Source organism: Panthera pardus, unplaced genomic scaffold, assembly GCF_024362965.1.
Source record: "Panthera pardus isolate Hobbes unplaced genomic scaffold, ASM2436296v1 HiC_scaffold_26, whole genome shotgun sequence".
Lineage (NCBI taxonomy): Eukaryota > Metazoa > Chordata > Mammalia > Carnivora > Felidae > Panthera > Panthera pardus.
The window spans coordinates 6633379-6659709 of NW_026526832.1; the positions used below are offsets into that span (position 1 = coordinate 6633379).

Here is a 26331-nt window from a genome sequence, read left to right on the forward strand (position 1 = left end):
ATATAGTCTAGTACCTTTTCAATGCTAATGATTTTGTGTAAATCTTTCTGAAGTAAAATACTTTCTTGCCTTCTTGACTAAGACATACAATTCTAATTTAGCCACTTCTAGATGGCTCAATCTTCATTGAGAATACTAATTACTTTGTGCTACAAGTACTGTGACAGAATGATGCACTAGAGGCTATTATATTTCTAATTAAAACACTCAAAGTGTTACATTTTCAAATTCCTAATCTTTCAGGATACCTTTTCTGCTTCACTATTTGCAGTTAGGATTAACTATGGCTGTCTATAGCAACATTCTTTCCCAATCTAACTTCCTAAATTATGGGATACTGGATAACCAAGCTTTTTGTTTACAAGAAAATAATCTTTGAAATTAGAACTTCTTCTATTTAAAAAATTATATTAGAATATATATTATATACACATGCATTATATATATGATTTATACAATCTAAACAGAAAGGGAGGGAAAAAAAAGCAGCCTTGGACCTAATATTAGTGTCACTGGAGGCCCAGAGGAAGAGAAAAAGATTCTAGCTGATAAAAATATGTAAATAATGACTAAACTTCCCAAGTTAAATTAAAATTTACAAATTCATTAAAATTAAGTATATAATGAAGTTATTATCTCCACCACACACAAAAATAAAATCCAAGTAAATTAAAGGATTAAAGATAAAATTATAAAACCTTTAGTAAGTAAGAGAGAATATCTTCATATTTTGGAAGTGAAGGAGAGGTTCCTAAATGAGACACAGAAAGCACTACCCATAAAAGTAAAGACTGATACTTATCTACATTAGAATTCAGAATGTATGCACACTAAAAGACACGATAAAGAGAAAAAGCAATTTACAAACTGGGAGAAGATAGTTTTAACACATAGTAATGAATTACTATCCTGAATAAAGAATTCCTGCAAACTGTAACAGAAAAATTGGTAAAAATCTCGACTAAGCATCACAAAAAGGAACAAATGGCCAATGAACATATGAAATGAGGCTCAAGCACCTCATTAATAATTTTGGAAAGCAGGGGCACCTGGGTGGCTCAATTGGTTAAGTGTCCAACATCAGCTCAGGTCATGATCTCACAGTTTGTGAGTTCAAGCCCTGCATCGGGCTCTGTGCTGACAGCTCAGAGCGTGGAGCCTGCTTCAGATTCTGTCTGTCTGTCTCTCTCTCTGCCCCTCCCCCACTCACACTGTTTTTTCTCTCTCTCTCAAAAATAAGCATTTAAAATAATAAAAATAAATTAAAATTTTGGAAAGGAAAATTAAAACCATATAAAATACTATTTTATACTCACCAAACTGGCAAAACATTCAAAGTGTGACAATATCAAGTGTTCCCAGGGATACAGAGTAATGTGAACTCTCCTACATTATTGCTAGGAGATATAAACTGTTTCAATGACTTTGTGGGGAGGAGGGGGGGAACCCAACCATGGCATCATCTGGTAAAACTGAAGATGCACACATCTTATGACTCAGCAAGTTCACTTCTAGGTGTATATACCCTATCCTACAGCAGGACTGGCAAGCGTTTTCTGTTAAAGAGCTAGATAAATATTTTAGCTTTGCAGACCATAGAGCCCCTGTAGCAATTACTCAGATCTGCCTTTATAATACAAAAAACAGCTATATATAAACATGTGAATGATTGGGTATGGCTATGTTCCAATAAAACTTTACAAAACAGGTTATCTACCAGGTATTCCCAGTCTCTGCTCTTGCACACATATACCAAGAGGCATGTTCAAGAATGTTTACAACAGCATAGTTCAAAATAGAAACACGGGAAAAAAATCTAAATGTTCGTCAACTGTAAAATGGGTAAATAAACTGTGATACAAACATTCAACAGAATAATACTGAGTGGTAATGCAACATCATGTATGAGTCCAAGGAATATACTGATAAGCATAAAAAGCAAGTCAGATAAACTTTATAAAAATTCAAAAAACACAAAAATAAGTAACATATTATTTAGAATAAAACTATAAAGAGAATAATATACACAAAATTTGTGACAATAGTTACTTCTGGTGACAAGAGGACAAGGGCTAGTTAGTATAGGGAGGCATCCACAGAAAACGTAACATCTGTATCATAAAAAAAAAAAAAAGAATTTTGGAGATGAGTAAATTATAGTTGGTTTCCTCATTTCATTTTTTGGAGAATCATCTTTGCACATTAAATTTTCCAAAACAGATAAAAAGTGGAGTTGTACTTCCAAAAAACTCTGAGGTTTTATGTCATAAAAACAACTAAATAAGATGGTTTTTATGACAGTTTGAGGCTAATGGTAGGACCCTTAATTATTACCTATAAATCTCTGGGGGAAAAAATAGTTCATTTCAGAAAAGTATATTATTCAGTACACAATACCATTCAAAGAACAAATATTAAAAAATGTTTTTAAATGGTCTATGATCTCCCCTTGTTAAAAACACTTATGTTAAGGCACTGGCAGGATTTACTGGGTAGAAAGACAATGCAAATTGGAAGATTAGAGGAGCTAATAAGGATGAAGAAACATGAGAAAATAGTAACAATACCATGCATTGTTTACAGCTGAAAAAAATATGGCACTAGCTTAAAGGACTATAAACAGGCAACTGATTAAATGGTTGCACTATGGTATACTATGTACTCTTAAAAAGGATGATGTATATTTATAATCATCAACAAGTTTATTAAGAGTGACCACATACTATGAAATTAAAAATATATAGACAAAAAATTTGCAAGGCAACAATTACTGTGTATTTTGTGTAGAACTGTATATCTACAGGTATACATGTATATACAGATATAGAGACACTAGAGGTAGGTCTCAGAGAAGTGGGATTTCTGAGGATTTTTGCTGCCTTATACTCTTTTAAATGAATTTTCTGTGCGCATGTGCGTGCACGCACACACACACAATTCTGTGTAAATAAAATTTAAATTATTTTCTCAGAAAAAAAAAAACAAAGTTAATTTAGGCTGTGATGTAGAATTTTCAATGCAAATTTGGTTAATTTATAGATTTTTATGCTTTATAAGAACAGAACCCCCTCATGAGAAGTTTCATGGGGCTAGGAAGAGGATCTGGAAGAAACAATTTTGGCCAATGAAAGCATTTCTGTAAAAAGTATGACTATAAATGATACTCAAAAAGAATATTCTCAGGCTAAGAAGAGACACAAAAATCAATACAATACATTCAAAGGAAGAGCTGGTCTTTAAAAATTATTTGTTTATAACACAAAACACAATTACAAATGATTTGCCACGTTAGTAAATTCGTATCAGAAGGAATTTAGCAACTTAAATGATTTTTTTGTTTTGTTCTAAAGTGGAATTGGTTGTCTTCAACTATTGCATAAAGACAGAAATACTTAAGGACTATATCAAGAAGTAATGCACTATGTGTTCTACAACGGCTAAAATTTATTTGTGGAAATAAACCAAAGAAAATATATTCTAAAAACACAGCTACTCATAGGAAGATATATTTATATTTATGCAGGAATTAAGGTTTCCTACTTATCATAATATTCTATTTCAAAAGTCACATTTTTCTCTCAAAGTTTTAATTAAGTAAGGCATTTAAATTGCTAAAACCTTGGATATTTTATTTTGCTAGTAAATGACAATATCAATTACCTCCAGTTAGCAATATGATTCTATGAAAGTAAGACTGGCTTCTGGCTTCAATGAAATAACACAAATAATGTTGCTTATTTTCCATTTTTAAAACTAAGTGTTTTTCCTTGTAATACAGTCTTACTAAAAATTCATCTACTAGCATAAAAGAGAAACTGTGTTAAGTAAAAAAACAAAAGACAAACAAAGCAAAACACACACACACACACACACACACACACACACACCCCAAAAAATATTTCTGTTACAGTACTCTGAGCATGGTGGCTGGTCCCAGGGACAGACTTTACTTATTCTATCACCAGGATTAATTCACAATTAAAATGGCTCCCCCCCAACTCTTACTTAATTTAACAAAAAAGAATTAAAAACAGATAATTCTGCTTTTGATGAAATTTTCTGGTTAGACTTCATAGAAGCAAACATCAAGCTTAATTACATAATTTATGATTTGCTATTATTTTAGAGAGGCATTTTTGAATTATTTTCCATTAAAAGCTGCTGTTTTAATTTTTTCCCTCAAGAATAGTGTAATGGCCATCCTTTGTGGGGGGCAGGGAAAGAACAAGTTGAGCAAAGCCCACTCTGCCCTCACAAAAGGATTATATTTATTTACATAGTGGGTTCAGTCTTAAATACTTTGTAAAAGTATGTAAGCAAATATTTATGCCATTACTGACACGTATATTTAAAGAGAGGAGGGGGGCGGGGGGGAAAGAACGGATCTAGGTTCACTCCCAGTCCTCAGACTTCTTTTGTCATGAGTAAAGTCTGTGAGACAGGTTTTGAATTCGCGGGAAAGGAAAGATACGTTACCAGTGCAGAAGTTCGTAAGTGTAGAGGAAACACACACTGAAGCGAGACCAGGCAAGCTGTCTTCCATTCTTGCCACCTACGTTACAAGCAATATAAACCAGTTCTGTCTACATTTCCTGCTGCCTTCCCAGATAGTTCCAGAGCAAATCCCAGCTCTCTAACTCTCACGACATACTTTACATTCTGAGGAAATCCTCCCGGTCCAGATGGCCTACCACAAAGCACTTCTATGTTGGCACAAATAAAAATTTCTTAAGATAGCTCTTCTCCTGTCCCTTTGCTCTCTGAAGTAAAGTTTTCTACTTATTTATAAAGAGAGACAAAGACACTGAAGGAGAGAGAGCAAACAGAGCATGCAGCCAAAAGGGGGTAAAGATACAGACAAAAAACTTTGGCTGCTTTGGGGAGTGGCTAAACTCCAGGCATAGGCAGAAACACATGAATTAATACACCACATGAAAACAATAATTTGGTTGTCCTCAGACTTTTCTGATCTTCTTTTAATTGATTGAGCATAAGGTGCAACTGCTTCAAATACAAAACTCAGTTTTTGCCTTTTGAAACTGAAACACAAAATATACTCAACAGTTTCTGTAAGTAACACAGTTAAAGCCCCCAAAGTATTTTCCTCTACTAGGAAATAAAAAAATTAAGAATGTGTGTGCAAAGTGGCAAATCTCATTTCCTTTTTTCCTTTTCGTTTTGAATAAAATAAAATCCACCGTTACTTTAAAGAAACTAAAAGAATTATCACTTTTCAATGATTTTTGAAATTTTAGTGTTAAAACTAGCATGGCTGATTCATTATAAGCATTGTACTTAAGTGAGATGAATGTACAATGAGAAGTCATTTTTCTTAATTCACTTAATTTCCCAAATTACTGTAAAATAGTACAACTGCACGAGTAATAAACAATTTTTAATGCTTATTTATTTTGAGACAGAGCGAGCAAGCAAGCGAGCATGAGCAGAGGAGGGGCAGAGGAGAGAGAATCCCAAGCAGACTGTGAGCTGTGAGCACCTTGACCCCACAAACTGGGAGATCATGACCTGAGCCCAATCAAGAGTCTACAATGCACTGAACTGTGACCATGAGGTAGTGAAGATGGAAGGGGGAAATAAATGGGTGAGGGATGGAGACAATGTTGCGGAAGGATGATGATGGGGTTTTTGCTCCAATATATTTTCAGGGTCTGGGGAAAAAAAATCAACAAGAGAGTGATGTGTACTAATATGAAAGGACATACAGGAAAACTCTAGTTAAAGAAGATGTGAAGGGCTAAAATAGAAAATACAGACCAGGGGTTCCTGGCTGGCTCAGTCAGAAGACCATGGGACTCTTGATCTTGGGGTTGTGAGTTCCAGCCCCACACGTGGTGTAGAGATTACTTAAATAAATAAAACTTAAAAAGAAAGGAAGAAAGAAAATACAGCCCAAAGAATGAGCCTTGAAAAGGGACACTGTTTTATCTAAGAAGAAAGAGGATGAAAGCAGGCACAGATGTTTGTTTTTATACCAAAATTTTTAATCTGTAAAGTAGGAGACAAGGTTGCCTGTTAAAAAGAGCTGGTTAAAGAGCTAGAGCTGAGTGTGGAATGTCTATACCATCTGACACATCATATTGCAGGATATTGTTAATTATCTTTTAATAAAGTTACATTCTAAATTCCTAACTAGATTGCAAAGTCCTCTAGGGGAGAAGCTATTTCATTTTATTTTCCTCTACACCTGGAAAACACCATTAGCACTGGTAACTCTCCAAACACTGGTTGATTTATTGTGGACACACTGTAGAATCAGCAGCAAAGACAGGACTAAACAAGGGGCGAGATAGAGACCCCTTTTACCTTAGTGACATGCAGAGTACTGGGGTCGCTTTAGAAGAACAGAACCCCCACAGGCAAAGTTTCATGGGGCTGGGGAAAGGATCTGGAAGAAACAATTTTAGCCGATGACTGATAGAAAAGACAGGTTATCTCTCATTGCCCTAAATATTTCTTCCTTTTTTGGCTTCTTCTTTCTCTGAATATCCCCTTTTCCTCTTTTGTTCCTGGACTTGAGATTCTCTCTCTCCCTGCCTTTCTTCCCCTTCTTCCCCTCTGTCACAATATGCCCATTAAGTATATTTTTGTTATTGCTGTCACAGTTTTAGAGATTTAGCCCAATCAAGAGGTTAGATATTTTTGCACTACAAGGCCTCAACCCAGGACTACAGACAACTTATTTCACTAATTTTTTTGTTATGAGTAAATAAGCTAAAATGCCTATATCTCTCCATTAAAACAAACAACCCACTCTCTTCCCCTTACTGATTCCTTAGACAAACTCAATGCTTTCTTTATGTATTTAGTCCTAAACTTACTCATTCACATTTTCTCTCTCCCTCTTCTCCCTGCCCCCCCTACCCCTCCTGGCGAATCATCCGTCCTTGGCAGAAAATATAGTCCCTATCTTGCTTTAAGAAAAATATTCTACCATGTATGTTTTTATTAACAAAATTGTTCTTGGAATATAAAGTTCATGTGTAACCAAAATTTTATTTAGTATATATACAGTGGTTAAGAATATAGTGCTGAATTTAGACTACCTGGATTCAAAAACTGGCTCACCATTTACTAACTGTATAACTCTGGTCAAGTTTCTTAACTTCTCCACACCTCTGTTTCTTCATCTTTAAAATGAGTCTAAGAGTACCTAACATATAAAATCGAAGAGAATTTAATTAGATAAAAATCATTAAAAAACACTTAAAAATGACAGCAAAACAGTGAAAGTCTTATGAATGTTAGCTATTACTAAAATAATTACTAAGATTCTAAAATAAAGGCCTGGTAAACCCACACCTAAATTGACTAAATTCTCAATGTTCAGTAAGATCTGCAGGGTCAGGCACCTAAGCAGTTAAAGATTTACTGGAACAGTCTCTGAAAAGTCAGCAGAAAGAGATGCTACATTATTTTACTAATTACTTATTCACCAAATTCCATTTCATCATCAGAATGTTAAACTGGGGGATGCCTGGGTGGCTTAGTTGGTTAAGTGTCCAACTTTGACTCGGGTCATTTGGTTTGGGAGTTCAAGCCCCACATCAGGCTCTCAGCTGTCAGTGTGGAGCCTGCTTCGGGCTCTCTGTTTCCCTCTCTCTCTGCCCCTGCCCCACTCTGTCTCTCAAAAATAAACAAACACTTAAAAAAAAAAAAAAGCTAAATTGGAGTTAGCAGATTAACATTTAATGAACTTCTAATTATATGCCATTCATTGGATAAGATAGTCTCCAAACCTAAAAAGCATGGATGAGTGGGGGAGAAAGAAATGCAAACAAAGTGTAATACAACACTTGCCCTGATAGATTTATACAGAAAATAGTGAGACTCAAAAAAGAAAACCAGTCGATTTTTAATGGGAGGGAAAAATGAAAGTTTGGTCTCTGGAACAAGTTATTTAAATAAAATATTGATGATAATTTTTAGAAAAATTTAGAAAAGCAATGCAACTGGAGAGCTATGTAAACCTATAAAACATCAGGCAAAAATACAACTTTTTTTAAAGCATTTTTTAAAGTTTATTTATTTTGAGAGAAAGAGAGAAAGAAAGACATCCCAAGCAGGCGTCACACTGTCAACACAGAACCCAAAGTGGAGCTCAATCTCACGAACCTCGAGATCACGACCTGAGCTGGTTAGATGCTTGACCAACTGAGTCAACCAGGTGCCCCCCCAAAATATAACTTCTAAATAAGTTTACAGATATAACCCAAACAATATGATTCTAAGTACTAAATATTAAAATGTTATATAAGCTGTAAGTATACACTTTTGTCTATTTTAAAAACAAGTAGCATTATTGCTTTAAAAAATAACACAGATTTTTAGATTTCTGAAAAATACTTATTCATCCTAAATTTTATTGAGTGACTAGTTTCTCAGGCACCTATGTTAACTCCTAAGGACCCAAATTCAAATTCAGTTCTTCCTACTTCAAAAAGGAAAAAAAAATTTAAAGGCACAATTTGGAAAAAAATATTTGGAATCATACAAGAAATAAGTAAATATATCAATAAGAAAAGAGGTCGACCCGATCAAAAAATGTGAAAGAGATGAATAGGTAAACTTCTGTTTATATGGAAGGTGGAAAGATGGATCACCCTTACTAGTAATTAGGAACATACAAATTAAAATCACAGGCTACTATTTCATATCCATTAAATAAACAAAAGTTGTAAATTCTGGCAACACTAAATGTTGGCATCAGAACTTCCATATGTTTTGAAGAGAAGTGTACATTAAAAAACTACACTGAAGGAATAATCCAGCAAGATTCACTAAATATTAAGATCTACTTACTGAGCAATCCAGCAACACTAGTCTCAAAAATAGGTCAAGGACTTGAATAGACATTTCTCCAAAGAAGATACACGAACTGCCAGTAAGTACATGAAAGTACTTTCTCCACAAGTGGAGAAAGAATCCTCATGCGTTGCTGGTGGAAATGCAAAATTATGTAGCCACTGCATAATATGTCCTGGTGGTTCCTCAAAAAGTTAAACATATGATCCAGCAATTCCACTTTACAGGAATTGAAAACAGGGACTCAAACATATACTTGTACCCCAGTGTTTAACAGTAACATCATTCACAACAGTGAAAAGGTGGAAACCACCCAAATGTCTATCCACAGATGAATGGACAAAATGTGTATATACATACAATGGAGTATGATCCAACCTTAAAAAATAAAATGCGGACACATGCTACAATATGGGTGAGTCTTGAAAATATTATGCTAAATAAAATAAACCAGATACAATGCTGGTGAGAATGTAAATTGTACAACCACTTTGGAAAATATTCTGGCAGTTCTTCAAAAAGTTAAACATAGATTGCTATAAGACCCAGCAATTCTCTCCTAGGTATACACCTAAGAGAAATGAAAACATGTCTACGTAAAAACTTACACATGAATGTTCACAGCAGCATTATGTACGAGAGTCAAAAAGCAGAATAACCCAAATGTGCATCAAATAATGGATATCATTCATGTGGTATATCCAAACAATGGATTATTCAACTATAGAAAGGAATGGAATACTGATACACATTACAATATGGATGCATCAGGAAAACATGCTAAGTTAAAGAAAGATGCCAGTCACAAAGACGACTTATTGTATGATTCCATTTATAGGAGATGTCCACAAGGGGCAAATGTGTAACAGAAAGTAGATTAGTGGTTACCTAGGGTCTGCAGGAGGAATGGAGAGCAACTGCTAAAGAATACAGAATTTCTTCTCTGGGTGTTGAGAGTAGTCTAGAACTGATAGTGGTACAAGTTACACAACCTATGAATATACTAAAAACAACTGAATTGAGTATTTTAAATGTGTGAACTGTATGGTATATGAATTATATCTCAACAAGCTGTTGTCAAAACAACAGCAAACTCCTCATTTAATAAGCAACAAAAACTTTCATAATTTAAAATGTAAATTCACTTAGAAGTAAGTAGAATTTAAATTTTCCCAAAAGTATAAATGATGGCAGAAGACAACTGGGGCATAACTGTGTATCTGAAAAGGGCAGATCACCTAAAAGAATAACCTAAATAAGGGTACAAATGAGGGAGAAGAGAAAAGGTGGAGTTGTAAGGACAATTTCACCTTTTTCATAATGTAGCCTAGAGCCAGCATTGCTTAATAAACTATTAATCTGTATTTACTCAATTGTCCAAAGAATAAAAATGTAATGACCTTTGTAACCAAAGATCTTATTTACTGTATCTAGATGTGTTTTAGGATTTTTTTCACATACTGTGAGAGATATGCGCTAAGTAGGACAAAATCTCTCACATAGTACTCTTGTAATAGGTGCAGACTTAAAAAAAAAAAAAATGGTTACTTCCTATAAGCAAGGAGAGGAAAGATAATTGGCTAGAGTAAAATCTGCAGTTGTGACTGCTGGCATTTAAGATCTGTTCAAAAGCAAAAAGAAAACATTGTTGAGATGATTAAACTTGACACTGCTGAAAGCATGTCTTTACAATTACAAATGACTTAGCCTCTTCAGTCAGCAGGACAGAAAATTAAAACAATTTTTACTGTTCCTATGGGCTAAATAAAAATATGAGAGCAATCAGTAGCTAGTATGTTAGGACACAGGCAGTTGTACTGGTACATTTGTGAACTGCTACAAACTTTCTTAAAAGTAATCTGGTAATAGCTATTTAAAATTACACACACACTCTTTGATCCAACAACGTATGTAGTAAGGAGAGAAGGGACTATATAAACAAGACTTAAAGGTCTATCAAAATGAGAACAGGTGAACGAAATGGCTCCTAAATATGAAATATTATACACTATTAAAAGAATGTATCATATGTCTATCAATGTGGTGTGAAGGTTATCCATAGGAGATACATTAAGTGAAAAAAGCTAGTTGCCAGTAAGCAACAGATAATGCACAGCCATTGTACACACAGTGTTATTTTATGTCCTGTTTTTGAAACAAACAACAAAACCTGTTCATGTAGAACAGGGGTCAGCAAACTTTTTCTGTAAAGGACCAAAGAGTAAATATTTTAGGCTTTGCAATGTCAAAAGAACTCTGTCCCAACTATTGCACTCTATTGTAGCAACATGTCTACAAATGAGCTTGGCTATGTTCCAATAAAACTTAATAGACACTGAAGTTAGAATCTCATATAACTTTCATGGGTCATAAAATATTCTTTTGATTTTTTTCAACCATTTAAAAATATAAAAACACACTCTTGGCTCACAGGATGTACAGATACAGTGGATTTGGCACGAGGGCCGTATTTTGTCTACCTCTACCACAGAAGGATACAAACTAAACTATTAACAAGGGTTATATCTTGTACAAAGTTTGATTTGTTAAAATGTGCAAGTACATATTTATAATTTACAAATACATAATTTTTAAAGTATCTCTTCTAAGACAGGAATCAGTTTTACTGACAAAGTAAATTTTATTAATAAGGCTGAGACCGGCCTCCATAATCAGAATTGGCAGTGTATTAATTTTATGACTTTATTTCTCCATGGCTACAGAAACAGAATAAGAAGGAGACAATAAGCGAAATAAATTTTTATTTAGTGCCAAATTAGAGAATCCGGCATTTTATTGTCCTTCTTGCTGCACAATCTTTGCTTATGTATAGTGAAGGTTCTCAAGCTGGTAGATATGATACAGAAAAGACTACTCAGACTTCTAGGTGAGGGCGGATAGATTTACATTTTCAGAAAACCTCTCCTATTTCCACATAAAGAATATTTTTTAATAAAATCACTAACACATTGTATCCCAAGGATTTGATATTGTTGAATAAGGAACTGAGAGACAGGAAAAAAAGTTATTTTCTAAGCTTTTACCATATGTCCAACACTTTATTAGGTATATGGTAGGATATAAAAGTGATGTAGGTTAAGATGTGGTCCTCTCAAAGAACTTTCAAAGATGCAAAAATCCTAAAAAATAATTAGCAAACCAAAAGCAGTAACATATAAAAAAGATAATAAATCACAACCAAGTTGACTTTATTGAAGAAACTTACATTAACAGAAAAAAATCATTAATTTCAAACAAAAGGCATTTCATGAAATTTAAAATCCATCAAAACAAAAACATTAAATACTATGAATAGAAGGGAACATCCTTAGTCTGATAACAAAGGCATTATAGCAGATCACATTTTCTGCATTTCTCTCTTGCACTAGCTGGACACATGCATACGAAAACATAGATGTGTTCTTATACTATGACGGACAGACATTCCTTTCAGCAAAAAGCAGGGTCTGTGCTCCCTTTCTCTTGCATCTGGTTGGGGGCTTGTGACTGCTCCAATCAGAGTATAGCAAAAGTAATGCTTATATGACTTGAGACTAGGCTGTAAAAAGGATACAGCTTCTTTTCTCTTGTTTGGGAATGTTTGCTTTAGGAGAAACCAACCACCATGCTGTGAAGAAGCTCACACTAGGCCACATGGCGGAGACCACCTCTCCACAGGTGGAGAGGAAAGGAGGCTCCCGGCAAAGAGCCAGCATCAACAATCAGACATGAGTAAATGAGTCTTCAGATGGTTCCTCTCTCCCTCTGCCTTTGCATCTTGCAGCCAAGGCTTCAGACAACACAGAATAGAGATAAGCCTTCCATGGTGTGCCCTACTTAAATTCCTAATCCACGAAAACTATGATCATAATAAATGGTTGCTTTATGCTATTAAAATTTTTTTTAATGTTTATTTTTTGAGAGAGTGCAAGCGGGGGAGGGGCAGGGGACCCAACAGTAGCAAGCCCTCTGTGGGGCTCAACCAACCCAGCCACCCATACACCCCATAGGCCATTAAAATTTTCTTAAATGAGGGGTGCCTGGGTGGCTCTGTTGGTTGAGTGTAGGACTTCAGCTCAGGTCATGATCTCGTGGTTTCTGGGTTTGAGCCCCATGTCAGGCTCCATGCTGACAGTGCAGTGTCTGCTTGGAATTCTCTTTTGCTCTCTCTTCTTCTCTCTCTGCCCCTCCCCCCACCTGTGTTTTCTCTCTCAAAATATACTTAAAACTTCTTTTCTTAAATGTGTGTTTATCTATTTGGGGTGGGAGGGTGGGGAGAGAGAGGGAGAGAGAGTATCCCAAGCAGGTTCTGTGCTATCAGCACAGAGCCCAGTGTGGGGCTACATCTCATGAACCATGAGATCATGACCTGAGTTGAAATCAAGAGTCGGATGCTTAACCAACTGAGCCACCCAGGCACCCCATATGCCATTAAATTTTTAATTGATTATGCAGCCATAGTAAGTGCAACAGGCAAATAACAAAAATTTAAAAATGACACCATCATATTTAATGTTGGAAATACTGAAAGCTTTCCTTTTGAGATAGGGAACAAAATAAACAAGGATACCTACTCTCACCACTTCTCTTTTATACTGCAGTCCTACTCAGTTCAATAAGAGAAATAAATTAGACATTAGAAAAGAATAAAACGATCATTCACAGACAACATGATTATGTATATAAAAATACCAAAAATATATAGACAGCTGATTAGAATTAATAGTGAGCTTAGCAAGGTTGATGGATACAGGTCAATACACAAAATCAACTATATTACTCTATCCTAGAAACAAACAGAAAAACAATGGCTTTAAAGAATATCATTTACAGGAATACTAAAAAAAATACCTAGTAATAAAAATAATAAAATGACGTTCAAGACTTCTGCACATAAAACTAGTAAATGTTGTCGAGAGAAATTAAATACCTAAATAATTGGATAAATATGCCAAATGCATGGATTGAAGACTCAATGAAAACATGCCACTTTTACTCTGATTTGGAAATTTAATGCAGTATGGAAAAAATTTCAACACTTTGTATGTGTTCATGCACGCATGTGTTCCTGTGGATGGAATTTGGTAAGCTTATTCTGAAGTTTACACAGAAAAGCAAAAAGTCAAGAATAAGTAAAACCCTCATGAACAAAAGGAAAAATGTAGGTGCACTTGCTCTACTACATAGCAAGACTTATTATGAAACTACAGTAATTAAGACAAAGGTAGACAAATAAACCCATAGAACTGAAAAGAGACTCCAAAATTAAGCACACTCATATACAGACCAAAGGCGGCACTTTGGAGAGCTGGGGAAACAAGATCCATGCCAATAAATAATGCTGGGTCAGGTGGATCTGCATATGGGGGAGGGGAGGGAATAAAACTTGACCCTTACCTCAGAGCATATACAAAAATCAATTCCAGATCTAACTGTGAAAGGCAAAACAATAAAGCTTTCAGAAGATAGTTAAACAGATACGGAAATCACTATTGATAAGGGAAAAGATTAATATCGGGACCAACCTTAAACTGAGAATGTCCATTATAAAAAGACACTATTAAAAGTGAAAGGGCACGCCAGAATAGGAGAAAGCAGTTGGAACATAACTGACAAAGGGCTCATATCCTGAATATACAGAGAATACTTATAAATCAACCAGAAAAAGACAGTTGTCCGATACAAAAATGAATAAAAGAGTTGAACAGGAACTTTAAAAAAGAGGACATCCAATTGGCCAATAAATATGTGAAAAGATGCTCAACCTTATTGGTATTCAAGAAAACGCAATTTGAAACCATAATAAAATACCACTACACACTCATTGGGTGGCTTAAATTAAAAAGACTAACAATACCTAGTGTTGGTGAAGAAGTAGAACAACACAAACTCTTAGAACTGCTGATGGAACTATATACTAGTACAGCCAGTATGGAAAACTATTTGGCATCACTATTAAAGTGGGATAAACACATTCCCTACAACTCAGCATTCCAATCCTAGGATTATACTCAACAGAAATATGTGTACCAAAAAATATGTACAGGAAATCAGAGCAGTATTATCCGTAACAGTCAGACACTGGAAACAAATCAAATCCATCAATATTAGAACAGACAAATAAACTGTGGCATATTCATATAACACAGTATCATTCAGCAAGGATACTGAACGAACCACAGCTACACAACATGAATGACTCTCAAACAGTACTGAGCAAAAGAAACCAAACACAAAAGAGTATATGTTTTAAGATTCCACTTACATAAACCAGGTAAAACTACACAATATTGTCAAAAATTAAGATAGCAGTTATTTTTGGAGATATTGGGGGGGTAATAATTGGGAGAAGAGGAAAGGTGTAGGGTCCTCTGGGGTATTGGGTATGCTCTCTTTCTTTTTACCTGGATTATGATTACATGTATTAAGTGTCAATAAAAGGTTTTTAAATGTGGAGCTCACACCCTCAATATATATAAATTCTTTATACGTGTATTACTCTGCTAATATGTTATGAACATTATAAAACATGTAAAAAATAGAAATCTGGAAAGTATGGATAAAAATAAGCATCTTAGATGTCCTGCTAATTACAGCATCAGTTTCATACTTTCATTAGAGTTTGGTGTACGTATGTGTGCTGGAAAACAGCATTTTTATTTCTTTCAAGTGAAGGGAGTATTTTAATCTTGATGTTATAACTTTTTATTACTTTCACACACATTGCCTTATTTTCCCAGTTGGACTTAATCACCAAGATGCTTATAATATTTAAATTTTATGCAGGCCTAGAGTGGTGAATATTAAGACCTGACAAACTACTTTTTGCTTTTTCTATCATTAGCTAATATTTTAAGGCACAATATATATATTTAGGGAAAGAATCAAACATATTTCAAACAAGTCACCTGAGTAATTTTGACTTTGGAGAGATGACTTCTTATCAAACCTGACTGGATCACTAATTTTAAACCTATAATGTGTCTGAAAAACAACTTGAACAAAAATATAAAACGGTCTGTGCCATTTTCTTCTTCTCCTCTGCTTATTAACATCTCTTAAATCTCTCGTTTCTTCAAAGAAATCTTTTTTAAGACACTTATCTATTTTATGAGAATCAGATAATACATAAACATACTTAACAAAGTACAAGTAAATGGCAATATGATGCAACACACGGAGAGCGAATGGGAGAGAGCTCCATTGTAAATTCCTGCATGGAACTCCCACTCCTCCTTAGGTGACAGAGGACAAACTGACAGACTGACGGAGCATGTGAATCGTTCTATCAGATATTGGTACGGCTTAATTTCTTTCCTCTATCTTAGGTCTAAAAGTAAATACAAAAATTCTAATATTTTTTTCCCCGCATCAGCAATAAATCATTTTACACACTTCACTCTGAAGAATACGGTCTTGGAGGGCAGCCAGGGAGTGGCCAGATCAAATTTGCAATTTAAGCAGCTCATCCCCTGGTGGTTACGTGGAGGATGGATTTAAGGCAAAGAAACTGCTTGAGAGAGATAAGACTAGAAGGAAGCAACAGATAAGAAGTTGTGAGACCTGTTCAGGTTAGAGGTAATGGTAGCGTAAACAAGGCAGTGGCAACATAAATATGGGAAACTATGTATTTGATATGGACAACTGATACTTTTTCAGTTATACGGGTGATATGTGCATTATATGTAAATAAGGTCATTTTTATAGAACTCTGATGATTTGAATGATCTAGAACATACAGTATGAGTGAAAATAAAATGACTATTCAAAAGAAGCTTCAAAACATATTTTCATGACATCCCTCACCACCGCCCCCACCCCCCCCCCCCCTGCCCACATACACACAAACTGCCACCTCTAAACTCTTCTTATAATAGAAATTACGAAGCAGGCTATCCCTGGCCACAAAGAAGTTTAAAATGCTCCTGTACCAAAACAAAGCAAAAATCCAAACACATAAACACAGATTTGATTTTTTAAAAAACTTTATGTTACATGAAATCTGTTATTTTTTAATTTGGGAAAACTAAAAGAAAAATCAAAGATAAAAACTAAAGCAAGTTAGGGATGCCTGGGTGGCTCAGTTGGTTAAGTGTCTGACTTCATTCAGGTCATGATATCACTGCTCGTGAGTTTGAGTCCCATTTCGGCTCTCTGCTGTCAGCACAGAGCGCGCTGTGGATCCTCTGTCACACTCCCCCCCCCCCGCAATCCTCCCCCCCCTCCCCTGCTCTCTCTCTAAACTAAATAAAAACATTTAAAAAAAAATATTAAAAAAAACTAAGTTAAAGATTTGGAGAACTTGGAAATTTATAAAGGAGGCCTTTTGAAAAGCTTTTCATCTATTTCCTTATGAAAATGGTCTCTTCAACAAATGGGGTTGCTGCTGTAATTAATCAATTCAAGATCTACAACTAAACTTCTTGGCTTCAGAATTCACCTAATTCACTGTGAGTTCCTTATTGACAAGAGCCATCACTGTTTAAATGATGTCACTGATAAACTAGGCCAACGGTGTGTCTCAGGTAATTTTTAGGAAAATACGTACAAACATTACCCAATTGCATTATACCTATATTAAAGGTTTTTGGGGTTTTTTTTTTTTTAAGTTTTCACTGACTGAAAAAAACAAAGGCAAAACCATTACCATTCTACTGGTTGAAATCCAAAACTCAAATATTCTTATTGTCAAAGTAAAGCATCCTCAAAATTTAAAAGAGCACCCATGTACTTCTAGTATGGAGTTTTATTGTGCTATTTAGACAGGAAACAAGTGTGAGAGGCTGACACCAAGTAAATATGACATGGCAAACTTAAATCTCCTTTCCCGTACCCTTCTATTCTCTTCAGATCAACTCAGGAGGATCCACATAAATGAGAGATACAAGTAGTAATTCTTAAGTGTAGAATACATGGGATATCCTAAAGCCCACTCTGCAAGAAGATGATACAATCTGGATCTCCCCAGATCTGGCTCAAACCCATAAAGTCATCCCAGGATCAACTTAACATTCTAGGAATTTTCCAAAAATCGGATGAATAGAGCCCAGATCAGATTCCTCACGTCTTCCCCAAAGTAAATCTACATTTTCAAAAGTCAGATCAAGCCCAGATCATTTTTTCTGCATTCATTTTGCTATAATATTTGTTGATAGAGCTGATACTTGGACATATGCTCCCACCAATGTAGCAATCAAGCAATGTAGTTCAAGTTACCTAACTGCTCATTAAGACCATGAATATATGCACACACAAACATGACCAAATGTCCAGAAGCATATTTTAAGAATCCCCAGAGTGCATCTTTTTCATGGACAGAAAGCTCTGTTTAGGTCTGTATTATGTAAATAACTTAATTCAAGCACAGTAAAGCCTAAAAGATAAATGTTAGGTTTCAGGTATCTAAAGTTACTATATGAAAAATAGTAACCATCTGTTTCCACAGAGGCCAAACAAGATGAAATATACTCACTATATAACATGAAGAATGTAGGCTAGATGGGATTTTTTTTTTTCCTACAATAAAGGTTAATTCTAGGAAGAATGAATCTTGACAATCAAGAACTGCTTTCTCTGAAAAATCTATTAATAAAACAAGAGACTCAACTAACTGCCTTGATGGATTAAGTATAATTCTCTATCACTGTAGAAGGACTCAAAAACTATCTTCTGTAAGACCCTGTATCCCTACAATTAGAGAATTCAATTTGTTTGACCAGCTAATTATGCTCAAGCTAAGAGAAAAATTTGCAACCACCACTTATGTAAGTATACATTATATTAGCAAGTGGTAGTGCACTGGCTACTGCTTTTTAGAATCCAAAGGAGTTACACAGCAAAGAGGAATAAAAATCAGAGTAAATATATAACATATCTAGTCTTTCTACTTGACATCAAAGGTTTCTAATATGCTTAAACTTGTAGGTAAACTTTAAATACGAAGTTTACTCAACTCTGAGAATATCTGTCAAAATACTGGTAAAAAATGAAAATTTACTTAACAAAAATGTTTCATCACATTTGAATGTAACTTTTTCCCTAACTTCCTAATCTGTTCCTGATATAGAACTAAAGTCAATCTTTATTCCTTTCAACTTCTTTCTCTGCAGTTTTAACTCTTAAGGTTGTGTGCATCAGAGGGATGGGGTAATGAACTTTACATATAACCAATTTCAGGCAATAAGCAATAACATGTGACTGGGTTCAATAGCTTTCCTCAATTGGGAAGCAACTTATTTGCCCATGGTTAAAAACAGTGGTCCTGTCATTCAATCAAATATCAAATACTCATTAATTATCAGGCTATTATATAATAATCTGAACACTTCACATGTTTTAAAAAAGATTTTTAAACTATATACACTAGCAATTATTGCAAAAATATATGAAATAAAAAAATAACAGGAAATAATAGTTGTGCTTATGCTGGGGTTGTGGATGACTGTTTTTATAATTACCAAAAAAAAAAAAAAAAAAAATTCTCTTTTTCCTCTGAAGATCTTAGTGAGACTATTAGGGGTAAGAGTTGTGAAAACTGGGGCACCTGGGTGGTTCAGTCAGTTGGGCACCTGACTTCGGCTCAGGTCATAATCCTGCAGTCCATGAGTTCGAGTCCCACATGGGGCTCTGTGCTGACAGCTCAGAGCCTGGAGCCTGCTTTGGATTCTATGTCTCCCTCTCTCTCTGCCCCTAGCCCACTCACACTCTGTCTCTCTCAAAAATAAATAAATATTAAAGAAAAGGGGGGGGGGGGCGCCTGAGTGGCTCAGTCGGTAAAGCGTCCAACTTAGGCTCAGGTCTGATCTCACAGTTCATGGGTTCAAGCCCTGAGTTGGGCTCTTTGCTGACAGCTTGGAGCCTGGAGCCTACTTTAGATTCTGTGTCTTCCTCACTCTCTGCCCCTCCCCTGCTCACATTCTGTCTCTCTCTCTCAAAAATAAACCATTAAAAAATATTTAAAAAGGAAGAGTTGTGAAAAACTAAACCAAAGTGTGACTGGATAGGTGACATTATATAAAGCAGGTTGAAAAGGTCCACGCAGGGAAGTTCTCAGATAAAATATGCTAATAGGAATTCTTTACATTTTCTGACTATCCTTTAAGGTAAAAGGATCAGAAAGAAAATTAATTTAAATCTGTAACTGATTCCTGCAACTTACTTTTAAGTTTATCAGAAAATAAGATGATGGATGATGGATAAACATGGGAAAACCCAATTATAGCAAAATGTTAATTACAGAATCTAAGTGGTGGATAAATGTGTTCACTGTAAATTCTTTCTTCTTTCCTGTATATTAAATGTTTTTCATAATAAAACAGGAAAACTATCTGAGGTAGACACTTCTACGGGAAAATATAAATTGCAGAGTACTCTGGAAGTTTTGTAGGGAAATAAAAATATTATAGTAGTGGAGTTTTATGAAAATCAGCTTGAATATATGATTTGAATACCACTCTGTTAAAAAATTTTAATTTTTATATATACTATTTGAAGTTACAGATTCTTAGATCATGTAGCATGGCGAGTCTCCAAAGTTGACTCCCCTCCCCCTGCAGTAATCATGCCCTTGGGGAGCCCTGTCCTTTGAATTTGGGCTGGCTCTGTGACTTGCTTTTGACCAAGAGCAGCTGCACAACTTCCAAGACTAAATATTAAGTCTTGCAGATTCTAAAATTCTGGTGGTTCTTTCTTTAAAAGTACTGAGATGCCATTTAATAAGTCTGATGACTCTAAACCACCATGCTGGAGAGGCCACCTATAGGTGATTAGTTTGACAGTCCTAGCTAAGCCCAGCCTGCCAGCCATCCAGACATGTACCAGACATGTAAATAAAACTGTCTGACCTTCCAGTTGAGTATCACCAAGTGACCTCAATGGAGAAGAACTGCCTGATTAAGCTCTGCCCAAATTTCTGACCCACATTAATGTGAAATATAACATGATTGTTGTTTTAAGCCACTAAATTTTGAGTATTTTTAAAAAACCAGAATAGATAAATAAGGCGCCTTAAACAATAATTTTTTAGTCCAAATCCTTCATTTTATAAACTGATCCATTCTCAATGAACTGAAAAACAAAAAAGAACTCTAAACTCTGGCTTAGGAGGAAAGGTTAAAAAGATAAAAGAAAAGGCTAAATAGGAATTATCTCTGCCTAGCTATTCAAATACACAAACTCCAGTGTATATTAAAAACTCAGCTAAGCAACAAGTAATACACATTATATCAAACACCCATTAAAGTTTAAGACCATTTCTTAAAGCATTACTGTTTTACATTTTGTGTGATATTTATAGAAGTGTTAGATATAATTTTTGCCATTTAAATTCATACTGAATCTATTGCCTGACATTGTTAATGATCTGCAACTCCCTCCTAAGTTGTTGCCTTATTAAAGAGTTAGTAGAGAATGAACTGAATCTAAATGAGAAAATGTTATAAGCCTCTAAAGTTTGGTTTTCATTTACTTGCTGGGAAAATGTTTAGGGATCACAAACTTGGGTATTACCTGTCACTTAACACAATACTTGATATAGGCAAAAAACCAAAGTTCTAGGACTACACACACAATAGACACTTGATAAATGCTGATGGAGTAAATATTTTAAAAATCCTGTATTCAGCTTATAAATTATAATTGTGTGAGACAACCTTAAATTGGCACACCTAAATAACAACATAGTCATCAATACCCCTAAATATATACTAGTTTTAAGAAAAGGCAAAAACACCTTCTAACTAGTTGTAAGAATTAAAACTAATTTTTACATCTGTCCTAGAACTAAAAATTTAGAAGGTATTAAATTACTGCCCTTATTAATCTTCTATTTCCTTTATATGTATGTTTCTAGAATTTCTCCATGCTATTAAAATGATCAAACTATTCCTTTCTTCCAGTAAAGGCAGCAAGAGAAAAGTGAGTCGTTAGGCTACTTTGACTAAACTGAAGCACCCATTTGTATATAAAAAGTATAAATAGGAAAGATTCAATTTCCTGGAGATTAAAAAGCTACCACAATTTCCTAACTTTAATGTAGTTCAATTTATCTTTTTTTTTCTTTTATGGTAAGTCTAACAGGAGACCAGATAAATCAATTACGTATTTATACAAAGCAATTTCATATAGCAATGGAAATGAACAAACTACAGCTCTAAAAATCTTGCAAATATAATGCTGAGCAAAAGAAGCCAGACACAAGAGCCATACGGAATGATTTCAAAAACAGTCAAAATTAATCTACGGTGTTAGAGGTCAAGATGGTTTCCCTTAGGGGAGGAGGAGGAATAACTTAGAGTCACTAAAGGCTTCTAGAATTCTGGTAATGTTTTGTAATCTGTGATGTGTTTTCATCTGTATACTTTATGTATGCTGTACTTCAATTAAAAGTTTACATTAAAATGGGAGGGTGCCTGGGTGGCTCGGTCAGTAGAGCGGTCTGACTCTTGGTTTTGGCTCAGGTCATCATCTCATGGTGTGTGGGATCAAGCCTCACATCAGGATCCACGCTAACAGCATGGAGCCTGCTTAGGATTCTCTGCTCTACCCACCCCCCCCCATCCCCGCTTTCCACCTCATCCCCTGCTTGTACCCTCTCTCAAAATAAATAAATTTTTTTAAAAGTTTACATTAAGATGGGAGAAGAAAAATAAGATTTTAATATTTTTACACCTGAAGAAGAGGTATTCCACCACTTTAGTCATGTTATTTTCCAATATGCTCATTTGTTTGCACAACCATGACACAAAATGATACAATTTATAGAAGGTGGCTTGAAGATCACATAAGCCAAATGAAAATGCAGAACCTGACTTCCAAGGTCACATAAGACAAGGCAGCACCAGGACTAGAAAAGAGCTCCAAACTCCTATTCTAGTGCTTTACTACTACATAATACTATCAACTCCTCTTTCTCTAGTAGCTACTTTTAAAGTTATCTTGCAGATACACTGTCCTATTCCCAAACCCTGAACAGTACAGTGGTATGATGTTGCCCGAAAAGAAACACTTGAAAATTGTTATGAAGACACAGAAATGAATGAAAAAAATAATAATCTGTCTTACTATGGTATATACAAATACAGTAAATGTATCTGTCAACTTCATATCACTATATCTGTTACTGTTTAGAAAAAAAGTTCTAATGGAAAGAAAATTAAGATGAAACTTTACCAGTGACTTATTAGGGAGGAGATATTAGGGAGGAGATCTAAAAATGCCCCCCCCCATAGTCTCAAACATTTATAAAAATTATAAATGGTTATTGAAAGGTAAATTTGGAAATATAGTATTTAATTTAATTCATTAAAAGTGACTTTAAATATATACTACTTCAATTTTCAAACACCATATATTACTCTGTAAACAAAATATGCAATAAATTAAAATTTTTTCATTAAGAAATTAAAACCACAACAAAACATTACAATCTTAATAGATGATCAAAAAAGCCCCAAAGTAGTCAAGTACCATGATAACTAAGGAAAGCCATTATGTATGTTTACATACCATTTTTAAGTGGGTTATTGTATGTCTGGGAAGAAAATAATTACTGTTTGCTGCCAGTCTGTTTATATCACCCACCAGGGGAAAGGGTAAGTCTTACCCTAGTCAGAACACTGGCAACACATTACTAAGGTATTAGGAACAAAGTTATACAACTTAAATTTCATTGCTTCAATGAGAAACCTCCTTGGAAAGATAAAGATTTCAATGTCTCTAATAACATTTAATTTGAATAGCCAAGTCCTTTAATAATTAGAACTAACCCCTTTAGGCATGTCATACATAAAGCAATGACTTTCAACTTTGTTACAAAAGACAAAGGGAATTGATCCATTGGTTCAGATATTTTCAAATTACTCCAGTATATAACAGCATAAGATTCTATCCAAGCCAATTTCCTCACTGTTCTGCAGATAATGCTGACTTTGTTGCCTGAAATGACTTCACCCACCTTTAAGACCCCACCATAGGTCTCACCTCCAGAAAGTTCTTCCTTTCATTCAACAATGAACCTTTTCTTCCTTTAACTCTTGTAAGCCTCACCTCTCTTAGTACTTAATATCTAGCGGTATATTATGGGCTTTTTTCAACCGTTCTTACAGACTGTTAACCAAATACAACTGTAAGTCTCTTCATGATAGATGATATTTCATACTCTTCAATCTCCCACAGTACCTACTATGGTAGGTACACCAAGCACATTATAGACATCCTAATAAGTGTTGAATACGAAAAAATAGTTGTACTGTATTTGTGGGGAAAAAGCAGCACTGCTCTAATGTATGAAGTATATGAGAGTATGAAAGACAGAGTTTTACATGGCCTTCTTTTAATTACTTCAGGGAGAAAGTCTGTTTTTTAATACCTAACACCATCCCAATATTTAAACATAATTCAATTTTAAGATGAATTTAAGAATTTTCCTTAACATAATTTTCTATCTATTGAGGGATACAAAATTTTATTTTAAAATAAGCTTATCTAAATCTAGGTCATTTTATAGTGTAGAGAGAAAAGACATTCTCAAAAAAAAAAAAAATGATGGGGGTATGTCAAAAGGACAAAAGAGCCACTTAAAAGAGCTCTCGATGGCCTAAGTTGAAATAATCTAAGCAACAAAATTAAGTAGTAATGGATTATAACCCAAAGTATAAAATACCCAGGAGTCCATACCGATATAAATGACTAACTATGCTAAGTTACGCAGGAGAAAGGACAAATCTCCTAGACAGAAGAATTCCAAATAAATTATGCAGATACACTGCCTTCAAGGAGGTAGAGCATAATTACTCCCCATTCCTTAAGTGTGGGTTGTACATAATGACTTCCTTCCGAAGAGTACAGTATGGAAGGGTGGAAAGGAATAATTTTACAGCAGAGATCTGACAAGCACTACCTGAGCCAGGTGACTGGGGTCAATATCAGGTTATAAATTACATTACTACTATGTACACATGTTCCCACATATATATGCAGCTATGTATGATGTTATGAAAATGGTACTTACATCTTTGTGGTCTTCCTCTCCCAACCTATAACCCTGGTCTAATCATGAGAAACAGCAGACAAATTCTAGTACAAGTACATCCCATAATATACCTAACCAATACTCCCCAAAATTGTCAAGGTCATCAAAAACAAGGAAAAACTGAGAAACTGTCACAGCCAAGAAAAGCCTAAGTAGACATGATAACTGGGTGTGATGTAGATAGAAAAAGAACATTAGATTAAAAACTAAAGAAACCTGATGGGCTTTAGTTAGTAATAATGTATCAATACTGATTTGTTACTTGTAACAACTGTAGCATACTAATATAAAATGTTGGTAACAGGAAAAGCTGTGGGGAGAGTGGGGAAATGTGGAAACTCTTGTACTGTTGTATTTTTCTGTAAATTTAAAACTATTCTAATAGTCTACCAATTTAAAAAGGTCATTCTAAATAAGATTATTAAGTAAAATAGTACCAGTTGTGGAAGAATAGGAAAAATCATGAAGGTAGTACTCAAATGACTAAAGTCTGGAAAATGAACACTTACAAGGAAACATTTTGGAAAACACAAGGTTTTCACAAAGTCTCATCATACTAGTTACAGCATTTCCTCATCCATAAAATGGAAAGAATATACCTACACCACAAGACTGTTGTGAGGATTAAATCAGATCATGAATAACTGCTTTATAAATTGTATAGCTCTGTACAAATGTAAATCCTTTTAAGAAGGAATATAACACATACTTTTGGAAAAAAAGATGGATGTTGAAGGAAAGTTAAAGCACTATTCTGCTTTGTGGTATTTGTGTAAAAAAAAAGCCACATAAAAACTAAGCATAAGTGTCTAAAATTACTTCATGTTTTTAGCTATGTAGTCTTGAGTTGCCAAATAACTGCTTTTAGTATTTTAGTGATTATATTTTTATTATTGTAATTTCTCACCTTTACAATGAAATCATAATAAAGATGTATTTTAAGTACTTAAAAAAAGGAGTAAGACCGAACTCTAGTGCCTAGGAACAGACACTTAGGAGATAAAACCATAAGGAAAAAAAGGAAGCGATTACAGTAGTTTCTACCTTATCCACAGTTTTGCTTTCTGCGGTTTCAGTTACCGCAGTCAAATATTGTCTGAAATATTTAATGGAAAATTCCAGAAATAAACAATTCATAACTTTTAACTTATGCGCCATTCTGAGTAACCTGATGAAAAATCAGGCCTTCCTACTTTGACCAGCCGGGAATGAGACTCATCCCTTTGACCAGCATATCCATGCTGTATATGGTACCCACCTATTAGTCACGTATAGTAAGTATGTATATACTAGAAAAAACATAGTATATATGTGTTTTGGTACTGTTCGTGGGTTCAGGAATCCCCAGGGGTGCTTAGAACCTACCCCCTGCAGATAAAGAAGGACTACAGTACTACAAAGTCAGAGTCGAGAGATAATTTTGGAGGTAACAAACTGTGACTGGGGTGGGCATTAGGAAGGAGCTTCTGGTGTGGCTG

At 34.8% G+C, this 26331-nt stretch overlaps 1 protein-coding gene across 8 annotated transcripts in view; it reads right to left on the reverse strand.

Moving 5' to 3' along the window:
- EML4 (EMAP like 4) overlaps positions 1–26331 on the reverse strand; it is a 159442-nt gene that overhangs the window by 95225 nt on the left and 37886 nt on the right. For 2 of the 8 annotated variants that reach the window (XM_019446400.2, XM_019446365.2), the window contains exon 1: positions 4477–4830. The exons of 1 other annotated variant lie outside the window; for it this stretch is intronic. In XM_019446400.2, the coding sequence (XP_019301945.1) occupies positions 4477–4543 (67 nt within the window). In that variant the 5' untranslated portion in view covers positions 4544–4830. Of the gene's footprint in view, positions 1–4476; positions 4833–26331 lie in introns of those variants that run through there. 5 more of the 8 variants (XM_019446366.2, XM_019446367.2, XM_019446383.2 and 2 more) reach the window with 4 other exon arrangements.